Source organism: Mytilus trossulus, chromosome 14, assembly GCF_036588685.1.
Source record: "Mytilus trossulus isolate FHL-02 chromosome 14, PNRI_Mtr1.1.1.hap1, whole genome shotgun sequence".
Taxonomy (NCBI): Eukaryota; Metazoa; Mollusca; class Bivalvia; order Mytilida; family Mytilidae; genus Mytilus; species Mytilus trossulus.
This window is the reverse complement of record NC_086386.1, coordinates 68,436,829-68,458,607: the sequence shown is the minus strand read 5'-3', so window position 1 is coordinate 68,458,607 and position 21,779 is coordinate 68,436,829. Positions and strand designations below refer to the sequence as shown.

General features: G+C 31.8%; 1 protein-coding gene across 1 annotated transcript; it reads right to left on the bottom strand.

Annotated features, from left to right (window-relative positions):
• Positions 1-1,357: 1,357 nt before the first annotated feature.
• On the bottom strand, positions 1,358-21,735 carry LOC134696089 (RNA-binding protein 26-like). The gene is made up of 21 exons (XM_063557681.1): positions 21,541-21,735; positions 20,542-20,660; positions 18,874-19,022; positions 18,095-18,198; positions 16,683-17,080; positions 16,185-16,352; positions 14,901-15,002; positions 14,155-14,247; positions 11,771-11,980; positions 11,156-11,323; positions 10,391-10,518; positions 9,365-9,511; positions 8,464-8,637; positions 7,899-8,135; positions 7,591-7,656; positions 6,772-6,888; positions 6,344-6,448; positions 4,789-5,055; positions 4,060-4,146; positions 3,292-3,423; positions 1,358-2,698 (listed from the first exon to the last, which is right to left on the bottom strand). Exons 1-21 carry the CDS (start codon positions 21,597-21,599, stop codon positions 2,591-2,593), a joined length of 3,138 nt encoding a protein of 1,045 aa, XP_063413751.1. The 5' UTR covers positions 21,600-21,735; the 3' UTR covers positions 1,358-2,590.
• Positions 21,736-21,779: the final 44 nt, after the last annotated feature.

Here is a 21,779-nt window from a genome sequence, read left to right as displayed (position 1 = left end):
TGGCCTGCAGTGGATCATACTTATAACCCATTGGAATACCTGTCTAATGGAATACCTGTCACAAAACTGAAGTAAACCAAGTACAGTCAAACCTGTCCAACAGACCCTTACAACCATTTCCTCTGTACAATAAAAATCTATTCAATGTTCACCTGTTAAACACACGCAGTGGTCACCTAAATTTTGCACAAAATTGTCATTTCAACTTTTAATAAAATGCTTCGCTGAACGCAGCTTGATACGACCACAGAGGTCGAACCCTGAACAGTTGGGGCAAATTTGGACACAATATTCAAGCTTGATACTGTCTGAATTTGGGTTGATCAATTTTTTGACATAGATTTCTGACACAAAATAAATGTGAAACTTCAACACTTAAACACAAGTTATTGTCTGGAAAACAGAAAAAATCTTGTTTTTTGCCTTTTTTCTGGCATGTTCAGTTTAATTACCCCAAAACTGAATCCCAGCCTACACTTTGTGATATGGAACCCCAAAAACAATCCTCACCATCCGTTTTTGAAATGAAACCGTTTGTTTAAATTTCATAGAGATCCATACACTTAAAATAAAGTTATTGTACAGAAATGAAATGGCTTTGGACACTGTGATACCAATATACGACTCCATCAAAAATGGTTATTTTAATGCTTTCGAGTGTTTTCAGTACCAGCAGTCAAAATGAAAATCTAAAACAATTTTCAACCTAGATTATACAAATGATGAATTTGTGAAATCCTTATAAGTTTCCATTGAAAATTGTATCACTTACTTATATATCTTCATGATATAAATATATTTCAAATGTTTTCTTCACATTTACAAAGTTAAATCCCCATTAATAGTTCAATGCTGGCAAGAAGAATACTCTTAATGCTTAAAAACACCTTTTGATTTGAACCCTGTCACTGGTGATATTGGAATCAGAATATTTTTGGGACCTTTTTTTAAAAAGTCATGTCTCGAGATGTCACTTTTGATGCTTTCCATGATTGGCATCTTAATACAGGTTTGCCTGTTTTATGTGAGTGAAGAGTACCAAGAACTTTTAGAAGTAACAATTAAATTGGATAAATATATATTATATTTATTTTCTCGTAACAGTTGTTTTACACTTTGTCATTTCCTGGGCCTTTTTATATTGCTATGCAGTCTGGGTTTTGCTCAGTGTTGAAGCCATCTAATATGTGACATCTATATCATTTTGTCTCTGGTTGGTAGTTGTCTCATTGTCAATCATATCTCATTTCTCATTCCATATAAAAACTTGTTGTGATGGGGAGTTTAAAAACTGATTTTCATTCTGCTGTGGATATCATGGGCAGAAAGATAAGGAAGATAATAAAGATAATTACTTGCTTTCCCATCATTTTATCGAGTCTATATTTACAATTTGTCACAAGTATGGCAAGCATTCATATTTTATACCAATTAAATATTTCAGCATTCATCTCAATAAAACAGACATTAACAAAACAACACACACAACTCTCACCACAATTTCATCTGCATACAACATGGTCTATTGCATCTTAAATTTTTAATCATTTCTGCTTTCAACTTATTTCTTTGACAAAAGCAGATATAATATCTCAACAATTAAATACATCAATAAACACACAATAACAGCAATTATAACATCACAGAATTTAAACTATTTGATTTTGGAATGAGAAAAAAAGAGAAGGCATGATATGAATCACAAGTAACAAAAATACCCTCAATTGACAATGCTTGACCCAATTGACAATGGTTTCATTATATTAAACAATATAGGTAAAGTTTATCTTTCTTTCTTAACATATATAACCAAAGATAAAGATGGAAAGGTGACAATTTAGATGAAAACAATCAACAAAGGATTAAGCAGAACTGTAAAGATAAACATTTAAATAATGAGATTTGGTGATTACACCCCATCCCCTCCCCCCAAAAAATAACTGATCACACCTCAATTTTTTCTCAATTCACTCCACACATTTCACAGTTACAGACAGTGCACCAAATTATATGAACACAATAAAATATTTCATATCCATATGTTCGACCACATTCATCTACTTACACACTTAAAATCACAAAGCACTTTGGCTTAATTGTAAATATTCAGCATTTCTGCTGTAAGACTAAAGCAAATCAAAATATTGACAAATTTAAGTTGCTTTCCAAACTATCAACTAGCAAACTAATTAAATGACAAAACTGACTAGTAAAAAGTAATCAGCTACCATTTCTCAAAAACAAGTTGTTTAAAACCTACATTTTAGGTCAGTAACAATGTTCTAATGCGTATTAATCTAATATCAACATTTTTTCAAAATTAACCATAATTGTTATCATCAATACTTTACATTTAAACTTTTTGTTTTTTTGGAAACCTTTTTAAAAGTAAACTAACATTCTCCAAACTTTAGTTTAAACAGTCCTTTTTAAATACTATATCGGATAAATGACATGCATATCACAATTGTTTTATTTCAACCACTTTTTTTAATTCTCCACTATCTTTATCATTGGTTGTTGAGAACAGTAGAACAATTAAAATCCTCTACGACTGTCTTCCTCAGATCGTCTACTCTTTTGACCTTGATCATCTTCTCCATGACCTACTTTCCTCATCCTCTTCTTCTTCATCCTCGACCCTCAACAGATCCTCTTCATCAGCTAACAATGCTTCTTCATCAATCTCCTCTGTTCCCTGCCAACACAAAACATCAAAATAAAAAAACTGATTTTTTTGGTGTAGCTTGCTTATTTATTTATTCTATACTATGAACTTATTTGCATGTTTAATCTACTTGTTACTTCCCCTGAAATGCTTACAGAAGGATGTTTAGTCATCATACAAATCGACCTCAACTAGTTAACACATATATACAGTATATAGTATTGAGACCCTAATACAGAAAACCATTTCTATAATCTGAAATATACATAGCTGAATACCAGCTGGAACCTAACTCTAAAATTGACTCATTTCTTTTTGATACATTGGTGCAGGTGAGCAACAAATTTAAATGTTCAAAGAAATACAAATTTTCATTAAGTTGTATCCAGACTTTAAAAGAACCACAGAATTACCTATCCACGAAAATTCAAGGTTTCTGCAATCCACGAAAATTGGTACCCAATAAAAATAAATGAATCCACAGTAATTCTATACTTATACATCCTCAGCTTTCACATTTTTGATTTATAAGTGTTCCTGATGAAGGTAAATACAGAAAAGATGATACCCTCTGGTTGTTTGTACTTCATTCATGACTTAAACATGCTTACATAAAACATTACCTCATCTGTAGTGTCGTGATGCTCTGTAAAGCTATCATCACTGCTAACATTCAGGCGAATGTTTATCTTAACTCCTGTATGCCATTTCATTGTCAATATACTGTCTTGTAACTTAGCACCACGAAGAACTGCCTAAAAATTCAAAACACAAAATTGTTATATTTCCTGTAATAGTATTAATATAATGACCATGAGATGCCGGTATGCCACTCAATAAATCTATTTAAGATAATATTTAATTTTACATTATGTGCAGTTGTTTTTTCTTCTGTATGTACTCTTATTTTGTTTGTTTTTATTCATGTTGAAAAATTTCAACATGAATGTCTCAGCATCTTTTTATCCAACAAATGGAGAATTGGGTACGTCTCAATCAGACAGCAAGGTTAAAACACAAAATTTAAGAACCTCAAAATACCCAAGTCATAAATTTATTTCTCGCATCTACAGCTTTCATAGTGGTATCATGAAAAAATTGTCCTACAAAAATCCTTTTACATATAACCATACAACCATGTTTGGTTTTAATATTTGGGTTGATATGGGAAACCACTTTTCTGCAATTATTTCAGATGAACCACTATGATTATCAAAGATCTCACATCACAGCAAAAACTATTCTACCCTCCTTTAGGAGTAGTCTAGTCCTACAGGCAACCAGATTGGTTATCTATTGGACTAAGTTAGCAAGCAAGCAACTAACTCAAGATAATACCTTTACCTACACACTCAATGAACTTTGCTGTAACTACTTATTGTATGACTTACGTGTTCTGCGTCTTGTCTTGTTTTAAATGAGACTATTGCACTGTTATCTACATCATCAAAGTCTATTCTTTCTACCATTCCATATTGCTGAAAATAACAAGACGTTTTGGATTTTGGAGATTGTATAAATAACTAATAAATTAAAAACATAAATTCTTAAATATCTAAGAACTAGTATGTGTCTATAATTAACCGATGCCCCAACATACTATTATTTTCTATGGACCCTGAAATTAGGGTCAAAATCTCTAATTTGAAATTCAAATCAGAAAGATCATATCATAAGGAGCATGTGATCTAAGTTTCAAGTCGATTGGACTTCAACTTTATCAAAAACTACCTTGACAAAAAACTTTAGCCTTAAGCATAAGAGAGACCAACTGACAGATGAAGACTGAAAAACATAATGCCCACAAACGGGGCATACAAAAATTAGAACTGTGTGCTACTGACATAATACACTTATAATACACATGCTATGGGACATTGCTTTAGTGGTTGTTTATAATCCTTCAAGTTAAATGAAAGCAAACTGGATTATGGTGGTTACCTGATTTAGGTTTTTCATTGTTATATGTTGGCCTAGAGTATCACTGAATAGATATTTTTGTCTCTGGTACTGATTATTATTATTATTAATTCATCTTGAGGCTATCCAATATATAAGACTTTCAATGACAAATCCTAAAAGGTCCTAGATGTGTACCCCTGCAAAGGTCAGCAATTTACCTTGAAATGAGTCTCCAATAGATCTTTCTGTTCAGCTTTGAAGCCTGTCACTTCAAACTGTTTAGGTCTATTGTCTAAGGACCTACTGGTGTTGGCTGCTGGGAATTGACTAGCACCTCGACCAACAGGGAATGATGGACTTGTTCCTCTTGCAGCACCTCCAGCTACCCATGTCATAGCACCACGGTTGGGGATGAAACCTCGACCTCTACCACCTCTGATAGCTCCACGACCTCTACCTCTACCTATCAGACCCATAGCAGTAGCCTGTACAAAAAAGAACTTTGTTAAATTTGTTAATATCAAAAAATCTTTTTAAAAACATTTCAGATTTTCAATCCTACCTGCTCAACCTCCACACCTTTTTTGAATATATCATGGTTTGCATGTAATAAATAACTATATTTGCATGGTGAGCTTTACTTTTACTGTAATCACTTCATACTAACCACCTTTCACTGAAGCACTATACTAAAACATTTTACCAACTAATAAGTTTGTAGAGGTGAATTTAAACTGTTTATATTCGGTAAAACATTTTAGCAATTGCTATTGTGTAAGGCCAAAGCCTTGTGTCGTTGAAAAATAGAGAATAATACATGGCAAAATCTGTATCATCCCGAGATACCAATATCAATAAAAAAAATTTTTTTATTGTATTTTAAGTGTGTTTTGTATGGAATTTCATTGAGTTCTTTTTATAGTTGCATTTCGTGTGTCAGAAATATGAAAATTCAACGTATGTGACGTCATATTCCAAACAATGACATCATTCAAAAACTTGCACCATGCCCAAATGACTGTTTATTAAATCTGAAGAAGCTTGCAAAAACTAAAACGGAGTAACTGTTTATAAAAAAAATAAAGAAAAAAAATTAGTAGGGGTGTGATAAAGGGTGCACATCAAAGTTGCACGATATGGATAAAACAGCAGGCTATTTATTGAATATTCAAAACTACTGTATTTACTACTAAATGTATGATCAAAGATCATACCAGAAGACTGGAACAATTATACCTAACAGTAGGATTTTGTTCGTGCTATTTTAATGTATGGTATAGGTTGCACTTTGTAAATACAGCTGTTTCTCAAAACCACACCTTTTTGGGGGAGATTTAGAATATTCATAGAAAATTAATTTTTGTGGGGAGATTTAGAATATTCATAGAAAATTAACTTTATTTACATCATGTACATACTGGTTCCCAGTTTTGTTTTATGTGTCCCATCTCGTAGAGACTTAACTTGGGAATGTTACCAATAAATATACATGTGCATATGTTTACATTGAAAAATGTGGTAATCCTTCATTCGAGGAAGGGGTAGTTAGGAAAATTAGTGTTAGTTTAAACCCTGAAAAGTTCAGGGCATATAAACATTGAAAAAAATTGTAGTGAATATGAACTTTAAATTCTAGGATAAGATTTTTTTCAAAACTTCATAGTAAAAGTGGTAGTTATAGCCGTAAAAGGAGTTCCTATGGGAAATTGCATTGTCAAAATTTACAGAAATGTCACCTATAGACATTCTTTGTGTAACTTATTATTTTAGTACCTGTTTTGTAAGTTCGTTAAGTTTTTTCCTGAGTATAATTGTGTCTTCACCACTTTGCTGCTTGTTAAACAATTCTAGTTCTGTATCTAGAATCTCCTTCTTGGCCTGAAAAAACATAAAGCAGAACTTGTTAAACACATTTCACTATTAATGCAAATAACAGAGAAGCTTGAACCATTATTTGTAATTTCTTTTAATGTAAGAAGCCATATTCTTTTCTTTTTCTTATTTCATGAACATAAAAGGGCAGCTAAAATTACGTAACTATTACATGATTAATTTATTTTATCTTCTGTTTCAAACCATTTTTAGTACAATTTGAACATAGATTTGCAAACAAAAAAATATTATGGAGTTTCTATTGACTAAAACACTGAAAAATATATATTACAGAAGGCGGATTTGTACTTTTTTTCTGAGAAACCCACCTGTTCTGGTGATGTAATTACAGGTAACTCAGGTGTAACAGGTGGTGTAGATTTCTGGATGACAGGTACCACTTCTTTGGTTAGTCTCTCTATACTTCCAGTTAGTATCTTTAAAGTCTGAAAGACAAAAGTAAAACAAATAATCATTGAATAACTAGTCCAAAAGTTCATCTAACTTTTTCACACTGGAATTTTTAAAGCAGTTCAAGGATTTTTTTCTACACTTTCCCTCATTTTGATGCAATTTTATTGATTTCTGGACTTTATATACCTTTTGTTGTATGACCCCAGACGGTTGAAATCACAAGATTATATGTTGAAATTTACAGTGTATAAAGTAATTGTTTGAATCAGTCTCTATACCTGTATGACTGGAATAACCATAATTAGCAGATGCCTAAATGCAGAAAATATTTAGGTGAATATTGGTTAAGACATGAATGAAGTTTATAAACAATGCTATCCATTACTATTTTTAAATCACTTGAATTAGATTCAGATGACAGCCAAGTATTTTCCAAGAGAATAATTGTGATTTCTGAAGGTTTCTAGATTTTCTTATTTAAATGTGTTTCGATCAGGTAAATTTCTCTAGAGAATGTGTACATTTTTGGATTAAGGTCAGCTTTTTGTATTCACAAGACACTCAATTTTATTTGCTATTCTTTAATATGATAGAACATCATAAAGAACAATGAACTGAGAGATAATTGTTCTGATTAAAAAAAAATATGAATGTGTCAGCATTATAAATTACTTAGAAACTCATGGATTTTTCTATTAGTCATTGCTTATATATCACTTGATAGCTTTCTTTACCTCTTTTATTTTTTCCTTGTCTGTAGCTGCTAATACCTTATTTTTCTCCAATTTTTCTATTAATTTCTGGAAAATAAGAATAATACTTTTGACATCATATACTATAATCAAGAACTGTGTTTTAAATGACCGCTACCTATAACTTTCCTAATAGGAAGTGATTCAGTCACAAGTAGAAACTTTTCATCACATATTCCCAATTTGCTAATGAACAAAATATTATGTAACTGCAAAATGACAATCTGATTGATTTCCCAGGGACAAGAATTAAATATTTTTTATGAAATCTAAAAAAGTGGTTTCCTTACTTTCTGTTGTTCTATTTGTTTTTGTAACAGTTCTTGTTTCTGTTTTTGTATCTCTGCTTTTTTCTTGGATGCCTCTCTTTTTAATTCCTCCTGTTTTTTAATGGCTTCAATCTTTGACACAAACTGGGCTGATCCTACTGCTGTTGGACTAGTGAGTTTTGGTTTGCCAGCAGGTGACACTTTGGGATTATACACAGTCTTTGTAATAACTCCTAAGGATGGTGTGAACACAATGCTCTACAAAAGTAACAAAGAATAAATGTATAAAATTAATACCGGATTTCTTTTAAAAAGAACTTTAAACTTTTTTCATTTATTTGCTGAAGTGAGAAAACCTGCCTCTTTTCTGTTCTGTGAAAATTTGGAGTTTTAAATAATGTTTTTTTTCCTCAAAATGACAACAAGTTATTAAATGAAACCTGAAATAATTTCTTTTGAACTCAGCCTTAAAAGAACAATTAGCTTCACAAGATGTTAATTTTTCAAAAGAGTAAAAGTATAATTTCAAGTATGAATTTGAAACTATATATGTAATAAATCTAATAAGAATTTTTTAAATAAAAACCTTTTCTGGTTTTGAAGCATCATACTGCTTGGGTATTGTATTGTTTAGTGACAGTTTGTGAGCAGGAGGTATTTCCACCCGTAATTTAACATTTCTTTCATCCTTCTGTTTGGGTGGAGGAGGAGTGGGTGTTGTACTTGTTGCATCAGATGTCGTTGTGTTGGAGTCATCTCCCTGAAATATATATTTTAAGATAAATAAAAAAACAACTTTATTACAAACTTAAGTCTCTTCCATGTACTCGGTTTCTGTTTCAATCTTAGTAAATTACTAAATACATGAAGCACTCATTAAGAATAACATTACATAAGGATGTGAAACATGGACAGAAAATTCAATTCCAATGCATGTCATGATATATATGCATGTTATAAAGGTGTTTGTTAGTCATGTTTTAGAGCGACCTTTTAATAAAGGGGTGCTGATGGCAGATCTTTGTTAATCTCATTCAAAATCATTCAAAAATTGATATATAAACGTCATTCAAAATAAATACATGGAACATTCATTTGATTATATCTATTGTTTACACCAGGTATCTGAAGAGGGATATGAATATATGAGCAATTTCTTCTATTTGATTTTGTGTTTTTTGTTTTTTGTTATGTTACTACTGTCTCATTGAATTCAGGTAATTACACTTTTGATCTTGATAGAGTATTCAAAATAGCTTCTTGTTTAAGGCCATACAGTTCCCTATAGTTGGTAAGTTCTATGTCATTTGGTCATATAATCCAGATGTTGTCACTTTAATATCAAATCTTTGGTTTCTTATGACATAGCACCAAAAAGCATATTAAACTGAACAAGGTAACAAAAATTGGCTTTATGTGTTATTGATTGGTGAATATTTATTGTTTGTGTAGTGCCCATCTCTATACATCAGCACACACTCTCTTACCTGATCTTTCTTGTCTTTTGGTTTATGCCAGAAAACTTTAATAAATCTGTTGTTGAAGACTGGTTCACTACTCCTGTAGGCAGCAAAGGCCTGGGCATTGTTAGCAAAGCATATCACAGCACCTTCTGGATCTCCTTCATAAGATACCTGTAAGAAAAAGATAGGTTATTATGGAAGCAACAAAAAACACAAATAGTTTAGTGGCCTTAAAACAAAACATGGGTAATAAACATAATGATTCTTTTGTCATTTCAAGGGTGACCATCAATCAGAATGTCTGAATAACCAGAACATTTACTATTGAAACAAATAGGATAGTCAAATCTCCCTTAAAGAAAAAAATCTCATTGACATTTAATTCAGAAAAAGTTGTTGTTTGATCACAAATGACAAATAATTGTAACAAATTAAACAAATTTAGAGTTCCAAAGCTACAAGACATTTGAATGATGATTTCAATTCAGTTTTTTTTCTAAACTGTATTTATTTAATTTATAAATTAAGGCAAATATCATATTTCAAATTTTTCTAATAAGGAAATAAGTTATCATTAAAACAAGAATGTGTCCCTAGTACATGGATGCCCCACTTCATCTTGCACTATCATTTTATGTGTTTAGTGGATCCTGAAATTGGGGTAAAAACTCTAATTTGGCATTTAAATTTGAAAGATCATACCACAGGGAACATGTATACTAACTTTTAAGTTGATTGGACTTCAACTCCATAAAAAACTACTTTGACAAAAAACTTTAACCTGAAATTTGCACTTTCATTTTCTATAATCAGTGAACCATGAAATTGGAGTCAAAACACTAATTTTGGCATTAAAATTAGAAAGATCATATCATAGGGCACACAAGTACTGAGCTTCAAGTTGATTGGACTTCAACTTCATAAAAAACTACCTTGACCAAAAACTTTAAACCTGAAGAGTGACGAATGAACGGAAGGACAAACAGATGCACAGACCAGAAAACATAATGGCCCTCTACTATCGTAGGTGGGGCTTAAAAAATAATCTACCTGTACATTGGTTAGCGTTCCAAACTTTCCAAAGTATTCATACAATTTGGCAATATTGTTATTCTCCCTTGGAACTTTCCTCAGTTCTAATGTTGTATTGGTGTTATTGGCTCCTGGTTTCCTGTAACCTAGTCAAAAATAAAATTAGTATTTAAAATAAATAAGTCATTCAAAAAAGAATTATTATGCCTTTCAATTTTATTAAATTACAAAGTAGAGCCCTATAAGTTTTTAAGCAATTAAACATTGTAAATACCTCAACCAACAAAAAAATATCTTCTTGATCTAAGAATACGTATTTTTTTGTTCATCAATGAAATAAATGTTGATGTAGGACGACAGTGAAGAGAATAAATTATCTGAAGTTTGTAAGAGTTGTGATCTTTTGCTCTATGTTAAAACCTTTGAAATGAAAAAAAAACCAACAATAATTGCTGTTCCTTTACTCTTTGACCACACGAGGGAAATATGTCCCTTGTTGGCAGATAATAGGTGTTAGACAATTTCCAAACAAATTTAACAGTTATTCTCAGGAAAATCTACGGCATGGTGCTGATTTTACAGGGGGTATAGTATGCAATGAAGCACAGTTTTTTAATTGATTGCAGTTACAATTGACAGAGAAAAATCATCATGATACAAGAGGTTATTTAAGTGGTGTTATGCAACATTGCAAGTTTCAAATTTGTTGTAACAAAAGATATTTAACTCAAGTCTGTAGAAACCAAGTAAGCTTTAGTTTGGCAGATTTCAAGAATACAATACCTCCTATTCTATTGTAATCAAAAGGTTTCTTTGAGGGTGGTCCTCCATAATGTCTGTCTTGTCCATTATCATAAGGCCTCTTTGGTGCAATCACTGTCCTCTCTGGCTGAGATGTTGGTGGAGGGATATGTACAGGCTCAGTGCCGGGGGGATGGATAGGGGGTTCATCTGAAATAACAAATAAATGATGGTCAAGTTATAAATTCTTTTTTCCCCATAAATATGTTAACATTTGATCATTAAAATATTCCATATATACCAATTTTAGCCAAAATTAACCATTTTTTTGTGTTTAATCTATTGCTTGACATTGCATATCAATAACTCTTAAACTTGTTGATGAAATTTTCTAGAAGTAATCAATCAATCTTTGAAAATCAATGTGTGAATTGCTTATTTGTTTTATTGTGTAGGTTAAAATTCTATTTACTTATTTGTCTGTGTGACAGCAGGAAATAAAGGCAAATACAGATGTCACAGAAATAATAAATCACACCTTGCACATCATAGAAATCCTTTACATATAAACTGTAAATCAATTAAGAACAAACTCTTCCACCTCAACGAGTATGATACAATATTTCTCCACACTCCAATATCAAATGTCTAACTTACCATTTCTTTGATTAGGCATAGTTTGTATATTAACAAGGTCCCTTGGTCTCTGCTGCTGGTTCATGTTGGGAGGAAGGGGAGGTCCATGCATCATAAACATCCCTGGGGGTCTTTGTGGAGGAGGACCACCAAGAGGTGGAGGAGGTCCAGTCCAATATGGTGGAGGCCTGCTCATGGCTGGTGCTTCTGGATTGTAAGGTTCAAAATGTTCTAAAATAGATATTCAGACAAACAAATATAATTGATATGTCATATTATGATTTACGAAGATATATTGGACTAGTAACAAAATGTTTTAAATAATATGCTGAAACCAGATGCTCCGCAGGGCGTAGCTTTATACGACCGCAGAGGTTGAACCCTGAACAGTTGGGGCAAGTTTGGACACAACATTCAAGCTGGAGTCCGCTCTAAATTTGGATTGTGATTAAATAGTTGACACAGCATAGGTTTCTGACACAGAATGAATGTATTCAAATGAACTTAAAATTTTTGTTTTCTCTTAGAGCAATTCACTATGCTGTTGAATATTAATCCTCTCAAAAAAATGTTTGAAGAATTTTCTTTTTATTTATGAAATTTCAAATGAGAAAAATTGAACCCAATTTTTTAATCACATCCCCCTTTCCCTTATTCCAAAACTAATTTCAATTAAGATATTCTAATGGAGTTTGCAACAATTACTACTCATTTAAATACATCATAAAATATTAAGATGTAAAAAAACTGCTTGTTATCACTGAATGGTAAAGATTATTTAAATTTATCAGTTGGTAGTAAAAAGTGAATATACATTGTATATTGTATATAACGAAGATTTAAGTTGATTCTGGACAAATAAAGATAACTCCAATTAAAAAAAATTCTTGCAGATATTTCTTGCTTACTTTACTGGACAAAGAAAGATAACTCTTAATTAAAAAAAAAATTGCTATTTCACAATATTGTGAAATAAGATATTTCTTGCCATTGCAAAATACTGTGCAATTGAAAAGACTTGCTATTGCACAATACTTAATATAATAATTTTAGATCCTGATTTGGACCAACTTGAAAACTGGGCCCATAATCAAAAATCTAAGTACATGTTTAGATTCAGCATATCAAAGAGGCCCAAGAATTTGATTTTTGTTAAAATCAAACTTAGTTTAATTTTGGACCCTTTGCACTTTAATTTAGACCAATTTTAAAACTGGACCAAAAATTAAGAATCTACATACACAGTTAGATTTGGCATATCAAAGAACCCCAATTATTCAATTTTTGATGAAATCAAACAATGTTTAATTTTGGACCTCGATTTGGGCCAACTTGAAAACTGGGCCAATAATCAAAAATCTAAGTACATTTTTAGATTCAGCATATCAAAGAACCGCAAGGTTTCAATTTTTGTTAAAATCAAACTAAGTTTAATTTTGGACCCTTTGGACCTTAATGTAGACCAATTTGAAAACAGGACCAAAAATTAAGAATCTACATACACAGTTAGAATCGGCATATTAAAGAACCCCAATTATTCAATTTTGATGAAATCAAACAAAGTTTAATTTTGGACCCTTTGGGCCCCTTTTTCCTTAACTGTTGGGACCAAAACTCCCAAAATCAATACCAACCTTCCTTTTATAGTCATAAACCTTGTGTTTAAATTTCATAGATTTCTATTTACTTATACTAACGCTATGGTGCGAAAACCAAGAAAAATGCTTATTTGGGTCCCTTTTGGCCCCTAATTCCTAAACTGTTGGGACCGAAACTCCCAAAATCAATACCAACCTTCCTTTTGTGGTCATAAACATTGTGTCAAAATTTCATCGATTTCTATTAACTTTTACTAAAGTTGGAGTGCGAAAACTAAAAGTATTCGGACGACGACGACGACGACGACGACGCCAACGTGATAGCAATATACGACGAAATTTTTTTCAAAATTTGCGGTCGTATAAAAAAAGAATTATCAAACAGTTTTCCCACTGTTGAAGTTTCCCTTTCTTAAAATATATTGAGAAGTTTCATGTATCACTTTTTAACTTATGCTTGACTTTGTTCATGCATTGTATTCAAATACAAGTTTAATATTGTTATCAGTGTGGTGTGACTTATGACTTATTCTTTGGAAACTATTGAAATAATGTGCTTATACATGTATGTATAATTGTTATCACTTTTTATAATTCTGCACAGCTTGACCCAAGAATTTGAGCCTCTTTAACTATTGATGTCATATAACAATCACTTTTCCATTGTGGCAGATATTTTCTACTGACTGACTGTGATGTTTAAATTTAACAGAAATCTTTGTGATGCTCAATAATGGTGGACAAATTGCGATAAAGTTTCTTGAAAAGTTAAAATGTCTGAGACACCTGAACCAAGCATGTACAAACCTGGCCTGGGTGGTGGAGGCCTTATTATCTGTGGTGGTGGTCCAGCATGAGGTGGCATTGGTGGTGCTCCACTGGTTGGAGGGGGTGGTGGTCCTGTAAGATAAAGAGCACATCAAATAACATTTGAGATGCAACAATGAAAAACATTTTTAACTTTACTTTTTTGTGAAAAATTGGTGAAACCTGAAATTGAATCTTTGACAATAGTATTATTGTACTGAATGAATGAGTGAAATCTTATTCAGAATGAGTAAATGTAAAAAAAATTATGAATGCTTAAAATCAATGGAAAGCAGAATGTAGGTTACAAGAATAAATGATTAAAATCAATGAATAAGTAATATACATTAGAAGTGACAACATATTTTTCTCTACATTATCATTAATGTCATGATTGCAGCAATAAAAATATAATACTGATTTTTATTTTGTTCTTACTTCATCTATGCCCCTGAAAATATCACAGTAAATGGTCAAGTTTCAAAACCCTTTCAAAAGAATGTGCATAAGATGTAATAACGCAGAAACAAGAAACATTTTTTACTTCAGTTTAAGTGTTGAACAAATTAATGGCATAAATATTGACAATTCAACGGAATCAATTTTGACTTCTTTAAAATGTAAATTTAGCTGAAATGTTCTGATTTTTATTTATTTTTCACAATTTTAAAGACAACTTTTCTTCTAATTCTCACTAAAAGCCTGACCCCTGGTTATACAAGCAGCCCCCTAAACTGTCCCCTTACCTGAAGGAGGAGGATAAGATGTGATAGGAACATCATCAACAATGACTGGATCTACACCATGGTCAAATGGACACAAGTCTCCTCTCATGCAGAATCCCTGCTCTGTCAAAATACAAACGGCTCTAATTCTCATATTAGGGTCGAAATTTTCTCTTTTTTTCAGTATCTCTTTTTTTCTTCAAGTTCTTTAATCTTTTTTTTCTAATTTTTTTCTTTGATTCTATCTTAAATTATGATTTTTTTCTTTTTCAATTTCTGACCCAATACTTGTGTTCATTATATTATAAATAATAAGCAATTAAATACTCAAACTAATTTCTGTTTAAAAGTTTAGATGAAAAGAAGTAGATGAAGGCCAAAATCATCCCATTTTTGTTTCTTTATTCCTTACATTGTCCTTCCTCCCTTTTAAAAAAAATATTAAAAAGTATTAATTTATACAATTTCAAATACTATTGATAGTTATTTCAGATAATTTAATTGACACATCTTTATTCCATGAAGTTTAAACTTAATACAATTTAAATATTTAGTAATATAGTTAGAGTATTTAATAAAGAAACATATTAACATAATACATGCAGCAATTTAAACCAAAGTTCCATTAACATGCATTTAAATGAATAGCACCAACTCTTTCTGTGGACCAGTCTGCACCCTTTACTATTTTTTCTTTAATCTTTATTCTTTTGAAGGTTTTATTTTTTCCTTCCTGTATTGCTGAAGATTTTTAAAATAAGTTTGCTCTTTCTTATTTTTTCTCAATTTTTTTTCCCAGGTGCACATCAACTCTTTTTTTTACAGTCCTTTTTAAAAATTACAATGTTATCTTTAATAATAAACTAGCACATGATTTCTATAAGCTATATCTTAAACTTTATTGTACCAAGATAACTTGATTTACCAATTAAACATCACACTCTTTCTTATGACCAGCCTGCATATATTTTCTTTAATTTTGTACTTCAAGATTTTATTTCTTTGAAATCTTTTTCTTATGTGTTTTCTCATTTTTTCTTCTTTTTTTTCTTTCTCATTATTTTTTTCATATACTTTTCTTTTTTTCTAGTTTCTCTTTTTTCATGCAAGACTTTTCTTTTTTTTAATCTGGTCTTTTCTTTTTTTTTTAAAGAAAGAGTAATGATGAGAATTTTATTTCAGATCTTTCAATATAGTATTAAGATTCATCAAAGAAAACTTGATTTTTCATTATTTTATCCCTTTACAAACATAGAAAGCAAGGACAAGATCATCCACCGCTATAGACGGAGAATCCTGAATTACCATCGTAATCTTTACATCTAGGCAGTGATTTAACAGCTGGTGGCTTAGTCTCATTGGGTTCTGTTCTTGCTGTGCTGTAAACAGTGACCCCCATGACAGGTATGCTGGATTCTATATACTTTCCATTATCCATAGTTGGAGTTGGACCTCTACTGTCTCTTTTTCTTCCTGCAATAAAAAAAACATGGCCACATTGTAAGGTAATTCACTCAAAAACATTTCCTACAAAATTGACAATACCTGAGGACACTAACCTGAAGGAGTGAAGAGAAGTTTGTTGTTTTTCCTAGGCCTGAAAGTATCATGTGTCACTTTACTGCAAGATCCCCTCATGCTGGCCTTGTCTTTTAGACTATCATGTCAGAACATAAACACATGTACACATTAAAAATAAGTGATATGTAATTCATAAATGTCGTCTATATCAAACAGCAGTTTAAACAACCCTGAAATGTCATCTAATTTTCTCACGTTTCTTTCAATATTATGACAACTCACCTGGAGACCTTGATCCTGACCTAGAGCGAGACCTAGGGGTGGATCTTGATCTTGACCTAGACCTACTCCATGATCCAGATCGCTTTGGTGAACGTGGTGACCTGGCTCTAGCTTTGGGTGACCTGTAACCAGGTGATCTTCCTCTGGGAGACCTAGATCTTGGTGATCTTGACCATCGTTTTGGTGAGTCCCTTACAATCCTCCTAGGACTTCGACCTCTTGGTGATCTTGACCTCAATCTAGGGGATCTTGCCCTAGGCGACCAGTGTCTAGGTGACTTTGACCTTCCCCTTGGAGACCATGCCCTTGGAGAGCGAGCTCTAGGTGGTCTATATGGACTTCTTGATCTACTTCTTCGTCTAATTCTTCTGTCATCAACTCTTCGTCTTCTTTCATCACTGCAAAAATAGCAAAAAAGAATTGCATATTCAAGGGTACATTAAGGGTTTCTTAACATTATGTACAATATTTTACCTTGATTTTTACATAACTATGACTCGTTATCTTTTATGGTCATAACTGGACCAGCACTTTCCTAAACTATAGGAAGCACTAGGTTTTCCATGAATACATTTTATGAAAATTCCTAAATACAGGCAGATTTATCACTTTTTTAATGTCTATCATGTCTTTAAATGAGTTTAAAGTACTGAGTACAGAGTACTCAATGAAAAGCCTGTATGGCATACACATTTGCTGTTTGACCTATCTTAAGTGCAGAATAAGAGAAGAGATATTTCTTATATTAGACTTATAAATATGCTGCTTAAAACATTAAGTCACTTGAAATTCAAAGCCATACAGAGACCTATAGATGTTAATTTCTTCATCATTTGGTATCTTGTGCAGAGTAGACACATTAGCAATCTTTTGAATTTTGTATGCATACTGACAGTGTTGTTGCATTTCTTCATTTCTTTAAAGTGACTCATCAAAGATATTGTGATTTCTTTAAGGTTCAAATTTCAGTGAATATGTATAAAATGACATCACAGTAAACAGTATAGATCTTGTGCATAACTTTAAAAAAATTAGATGCAAAACTTCATAAGTTAAAGAAGATCCACAATGCATCTGCAGAATAATGAATTAACTGTAGGTTCCATTATTAATACATCTGATGTACAGTAGTCGTCGTTTGTTTATGTAATTTATACATGTTTCTTGTTTTTCGTTTTTTATATAGATTAGACCGCTGGTTGTCCTGTTTGAATGGTTTTACACTAGTACTTTTGGGGCCATTTATAGCTTGCTGTTCGGTGTGAGCCAAGGCTCTGTGATGAAGACCCTACTTTGACCTATAATGGTTTACTTTTATAAATTGTTATTTGGATGGAGAGTTGTCTCATTGGCACTCATATCACATCTTCCTATATCTATGTAAAAATATAGAAACCAAGTAGTGTACTTACAATTCTCTCCTTCGTGGACTAGGACTTCTGGAACTGTGTCGTTTCCTGATAACATCTCGTAAATCTTTCTGATCTTCCTTACTATTGCTTCTTTTAACTGGAGGCTTAAAAAATTCAAAAGATAACTCAGGAATATATATTGGAACACTAATTGTTGTATGAAGGAAAACATAATTATTTGACGTACCAAAAGTGGTACTGCCAAGGCAACTAACACTAAGAACCAAGAATTGCCATTTTCAATTTCCATTTAAACATTGGACATTAACCATTGACATTTTCCAAAACCAGGTGCTCTGCAGGGCGCAGCTTTATACAACCGCTTGTTTTGGACCCCTTTTTCCCAAACCTTATGGACCATAACCCCCAAAATCAATCCCAAGCTTCCTTTTGTGGTTATAAACATTGTATTAAAATTTTATTGATTTCTATTTACTGATACTTAAGTTGTCCTAACACTAGATAAATGCTTTTTTTGGGCCCCTAATTTCTAAACCTTAGGGACCATAACCCCAAAAATCAATCCCAAGCTTCCTTTTGTAATTATTATCATTGTGTTAAAATTTTATTGATTTCAATTTACTTATACTAAAGTTATTTTCCGGAAACCATCCGTCAAACGCTGACGACGTGATACCAATATATGACTGCATTCTTTTTAAAAACTGAAATGACCATCATCTTTCCTTCTAGAATATAAATAAAAACCCTTAGACAGTTTATTGAGTCTTTGGCAGTGAAAATTATTTAAGCATATATATCTCAGAATTCTCTATTACCTCTTTTGGTTCTTCCTTGATCTTTATATCGTCTGTTGTAGAGGAGGGCGTCTCTTGACTGTTATCTGATACATCTGGTTTCCCTTTGGATTGGAGGTAAGCTTTGGACTTTAAAGCATCAAACAGAACATCAACAAAGCCTGCTGTCTCTGAAGAGGAAAAACATATCTTTATTTAAAAAAAATTTGTTTATAATTTTTTTTTCTAAAAGGGAAAGTACATAATATATAATACAATTGGGAAGAACATGTATTTTTTTATGCCTCATTTATACAGAATTTATATAACAAACAAATACAGATAAAATTGAAAAGTGAATAGTTGGTTATTTGATTATTGAACAAATGCAAATGGTGTAAAAAAGGATCAGAAGAAGGCACAAGTTTGCATGATCATGCTAAATTATTTATATTATTCTAGTATTTTCTACAACAATTTATTGACTTATCAAAGATACATGTACTTTCAATTCAGTACACCAGATGCAGTTATCATAATACTTGGGAGGCCAAACCAATAAAGTAATTAAAAGAGTATTGGCTCAAGACCACAGTTACTGACCATTTTTTCGTTGTCCAAGAATATAGTTCCTTTTAATTAGAGTGTATTTTTCCTTAATTTTTTTTCTTTTCCTTTCTCACTAATTTCTTAAGATTTTATGAGGTGAAAATGAAAAAAAGACAGGTGAAATAAACTTTTGAATGTTGTATTCAAACTGATTTTGATATGGAATGAGTGATAAGGTCAAGTGCAAAAAGGTAATATTAAGAGTTTTTGGAACATCTCTTGACTTGTCAATAGGGGTATGGATGTGTATTGGCTAAATTTGTGAAAGTGATTGCTTCCATCTTTCTGAATTTTGGATATATGTTTGGACTAGTACTATACATCACACACACACAAAAATTGACAAAAAGTGCATGGTGCAATTTTTTTAATGATACAAAACGTTATAAAGAACTGATAAAGAAATTAATTGTGGTCTGTGGCCTATTGAAAACCCAAAGGAGTAGGTCCGGTAAGGGCTGATTTTGGCCTCAAATTTCAAGTTCATCTAAGGAAAGATTTTGGAAACTTTTTAAAGACTTAAGCGTCTATTTCAATTGATGCAGTTAGTTTATGTCAGAGATTTTAACTGATTAAGTCATTGAAAACGCTCCGATTCAAGCTAAAATATATGAAAAATCAATCAAATATGCAAAAGAACGTCACTTTTCAGATGGTTTAGTCAAAAATGAAAAAGGCTCCATCCGTGTTCATCCTCAGCCTTTATATATGTTTATATGTATTATCATCAAATACAACTTTCATTTAAGACAGAAACCATCTAAAATTTAACTAAAATACTAGAATTGTGAAGATTCCAGTAATTTAGCATGACTTAATGACGTAAGTACCCAATATATGTACATTGTATTGTCAAAAACAGCCCATATTTGAGTAGCAGAAGCATTCTTCTTTTCAATAAATAGCTAAAAGATTACATTTTCACAATTTTGTAATACTGCTAAAATTTGGGGCCAAAAAGGGGGTTACTGAACCTACTCCTTTTATAATATGGTTGATGCATATGATAAATGTATCTAGCCAAGGCCATCTGTTTATATATATATATAGGCTAAGAAAACTTTCAAAAAGTAGTAATTCATGTAACAAAGTGTAACTTACTGCCCTGTAAGAAGACTTCTAGCTGATCTAGACAAAACTCTCTTAGTTCAGACTCAGATTTATCTTTCTTCACTAAAGCTAAGCAATATCGTGACAATGGTTCTGGATCTGCATCACAACTGTAAAAGAAAAAAAGAAAAAAAATCATGTTTTCATAAAAGGAAAAAGGGGTTAATATTTAAGCTGATAATCTTTGCTTTTTTTCATATCGAAAATACCAGATTTTATCATAGACATACAGGTCTTTATTAAAGATACTGGAAGGTTCACAAAATAGATAGTTAAGGTTTTATAAGGGTTAATTATTTATTCATTTTTTTTTTTGTTGTTAATTAATTATTTAATTATTTATTTAGTTGGTTTTTTTTCTGCAGTGCCACATCATAAATACAAATGTACCAATGTGTTAAATACAATAGGGACATAAAATTACCAGTGTGATTCAAATTACAGAGAGATTATAGTGTCAAGTTGACACTTCTAAAGACTAATGGCTGGTAATTTAGTTTAAGTATAACTACAATGAACTATAAGAGAGAATTCTTTACAAAACTTTTCAGTCTTTGAGACAATATTTTTTGATAGTGATACATGAATTACTTTTTTTGCTTCTATGCAGATTAAAAATGTTCATTATCAGGTTTGTTTCACGCCCAAATACTTTCGCACCCTACACGTTCACATTATTAGCAATTATACACTTACCAAAAACCAGTAGAATTAGGCGCAAACAAACTTTAGGAGGAATTTGAAGGGTGTCAAGTTTAAAGGGGTGAACATGGATGGTTGCAAACGCGATTGGGCGCGAACAGACCTGGATTCTAAAATGTTCCTGTTGAAAAGCTGTGCTCTTATAATGCTTATGCTTTAAAAATGATTCTCAAATTATGTTATTTTTTATAACACCAATATGACCATACGAGGTATATAACCATGATAACCGCAGCTAAATAATTTTCTGGACAGCTGCGAGTTAACATGTTCAAATTTTAAACCTACATCGGTGCAACAGTATCCATCACCCATTTCTTCAAAGCTTCGACATCTTCAATAATCATTTCTGTGGTTATACGATATGGTCGTATAATGTTAAAGTAACTCTTTATAACATAGCTTGCAAATATTGTATTTTGTCGTCGCCGGAAACGTGTAGCAAATTTTCCAAATGGCGACAATTTAATCTCTAAACTTTCGCCGGTTGGTATTGAATAATCGGAAATGAAATGAAAATATATAAC

Bases quoted from the DNA above. Each gene is read 5' to 3' on its own strand.
- LOC134696089 (XM_063557681.1), bottom strand. From the start codon at position 21,599: ATGATTATTGAAGATGTCGAAGCTTTGAAGAAATGGGTGATGGATACT. The intron at 20,661-21,540 runs GTAGGTTTAAAA...TTTCTTTTACAG, and splicing joins ATGGATACTGTTGCACCGAT to TTGTGATGCAGATCCAGAAC. The intron at 3,424-4,059 runs GTAAGTCATACA...TTGAATTTTTAG, and splicing joins CAAGACAAGACGCAGAACAC to GCAGTTCTTCGTGGTGCTAA.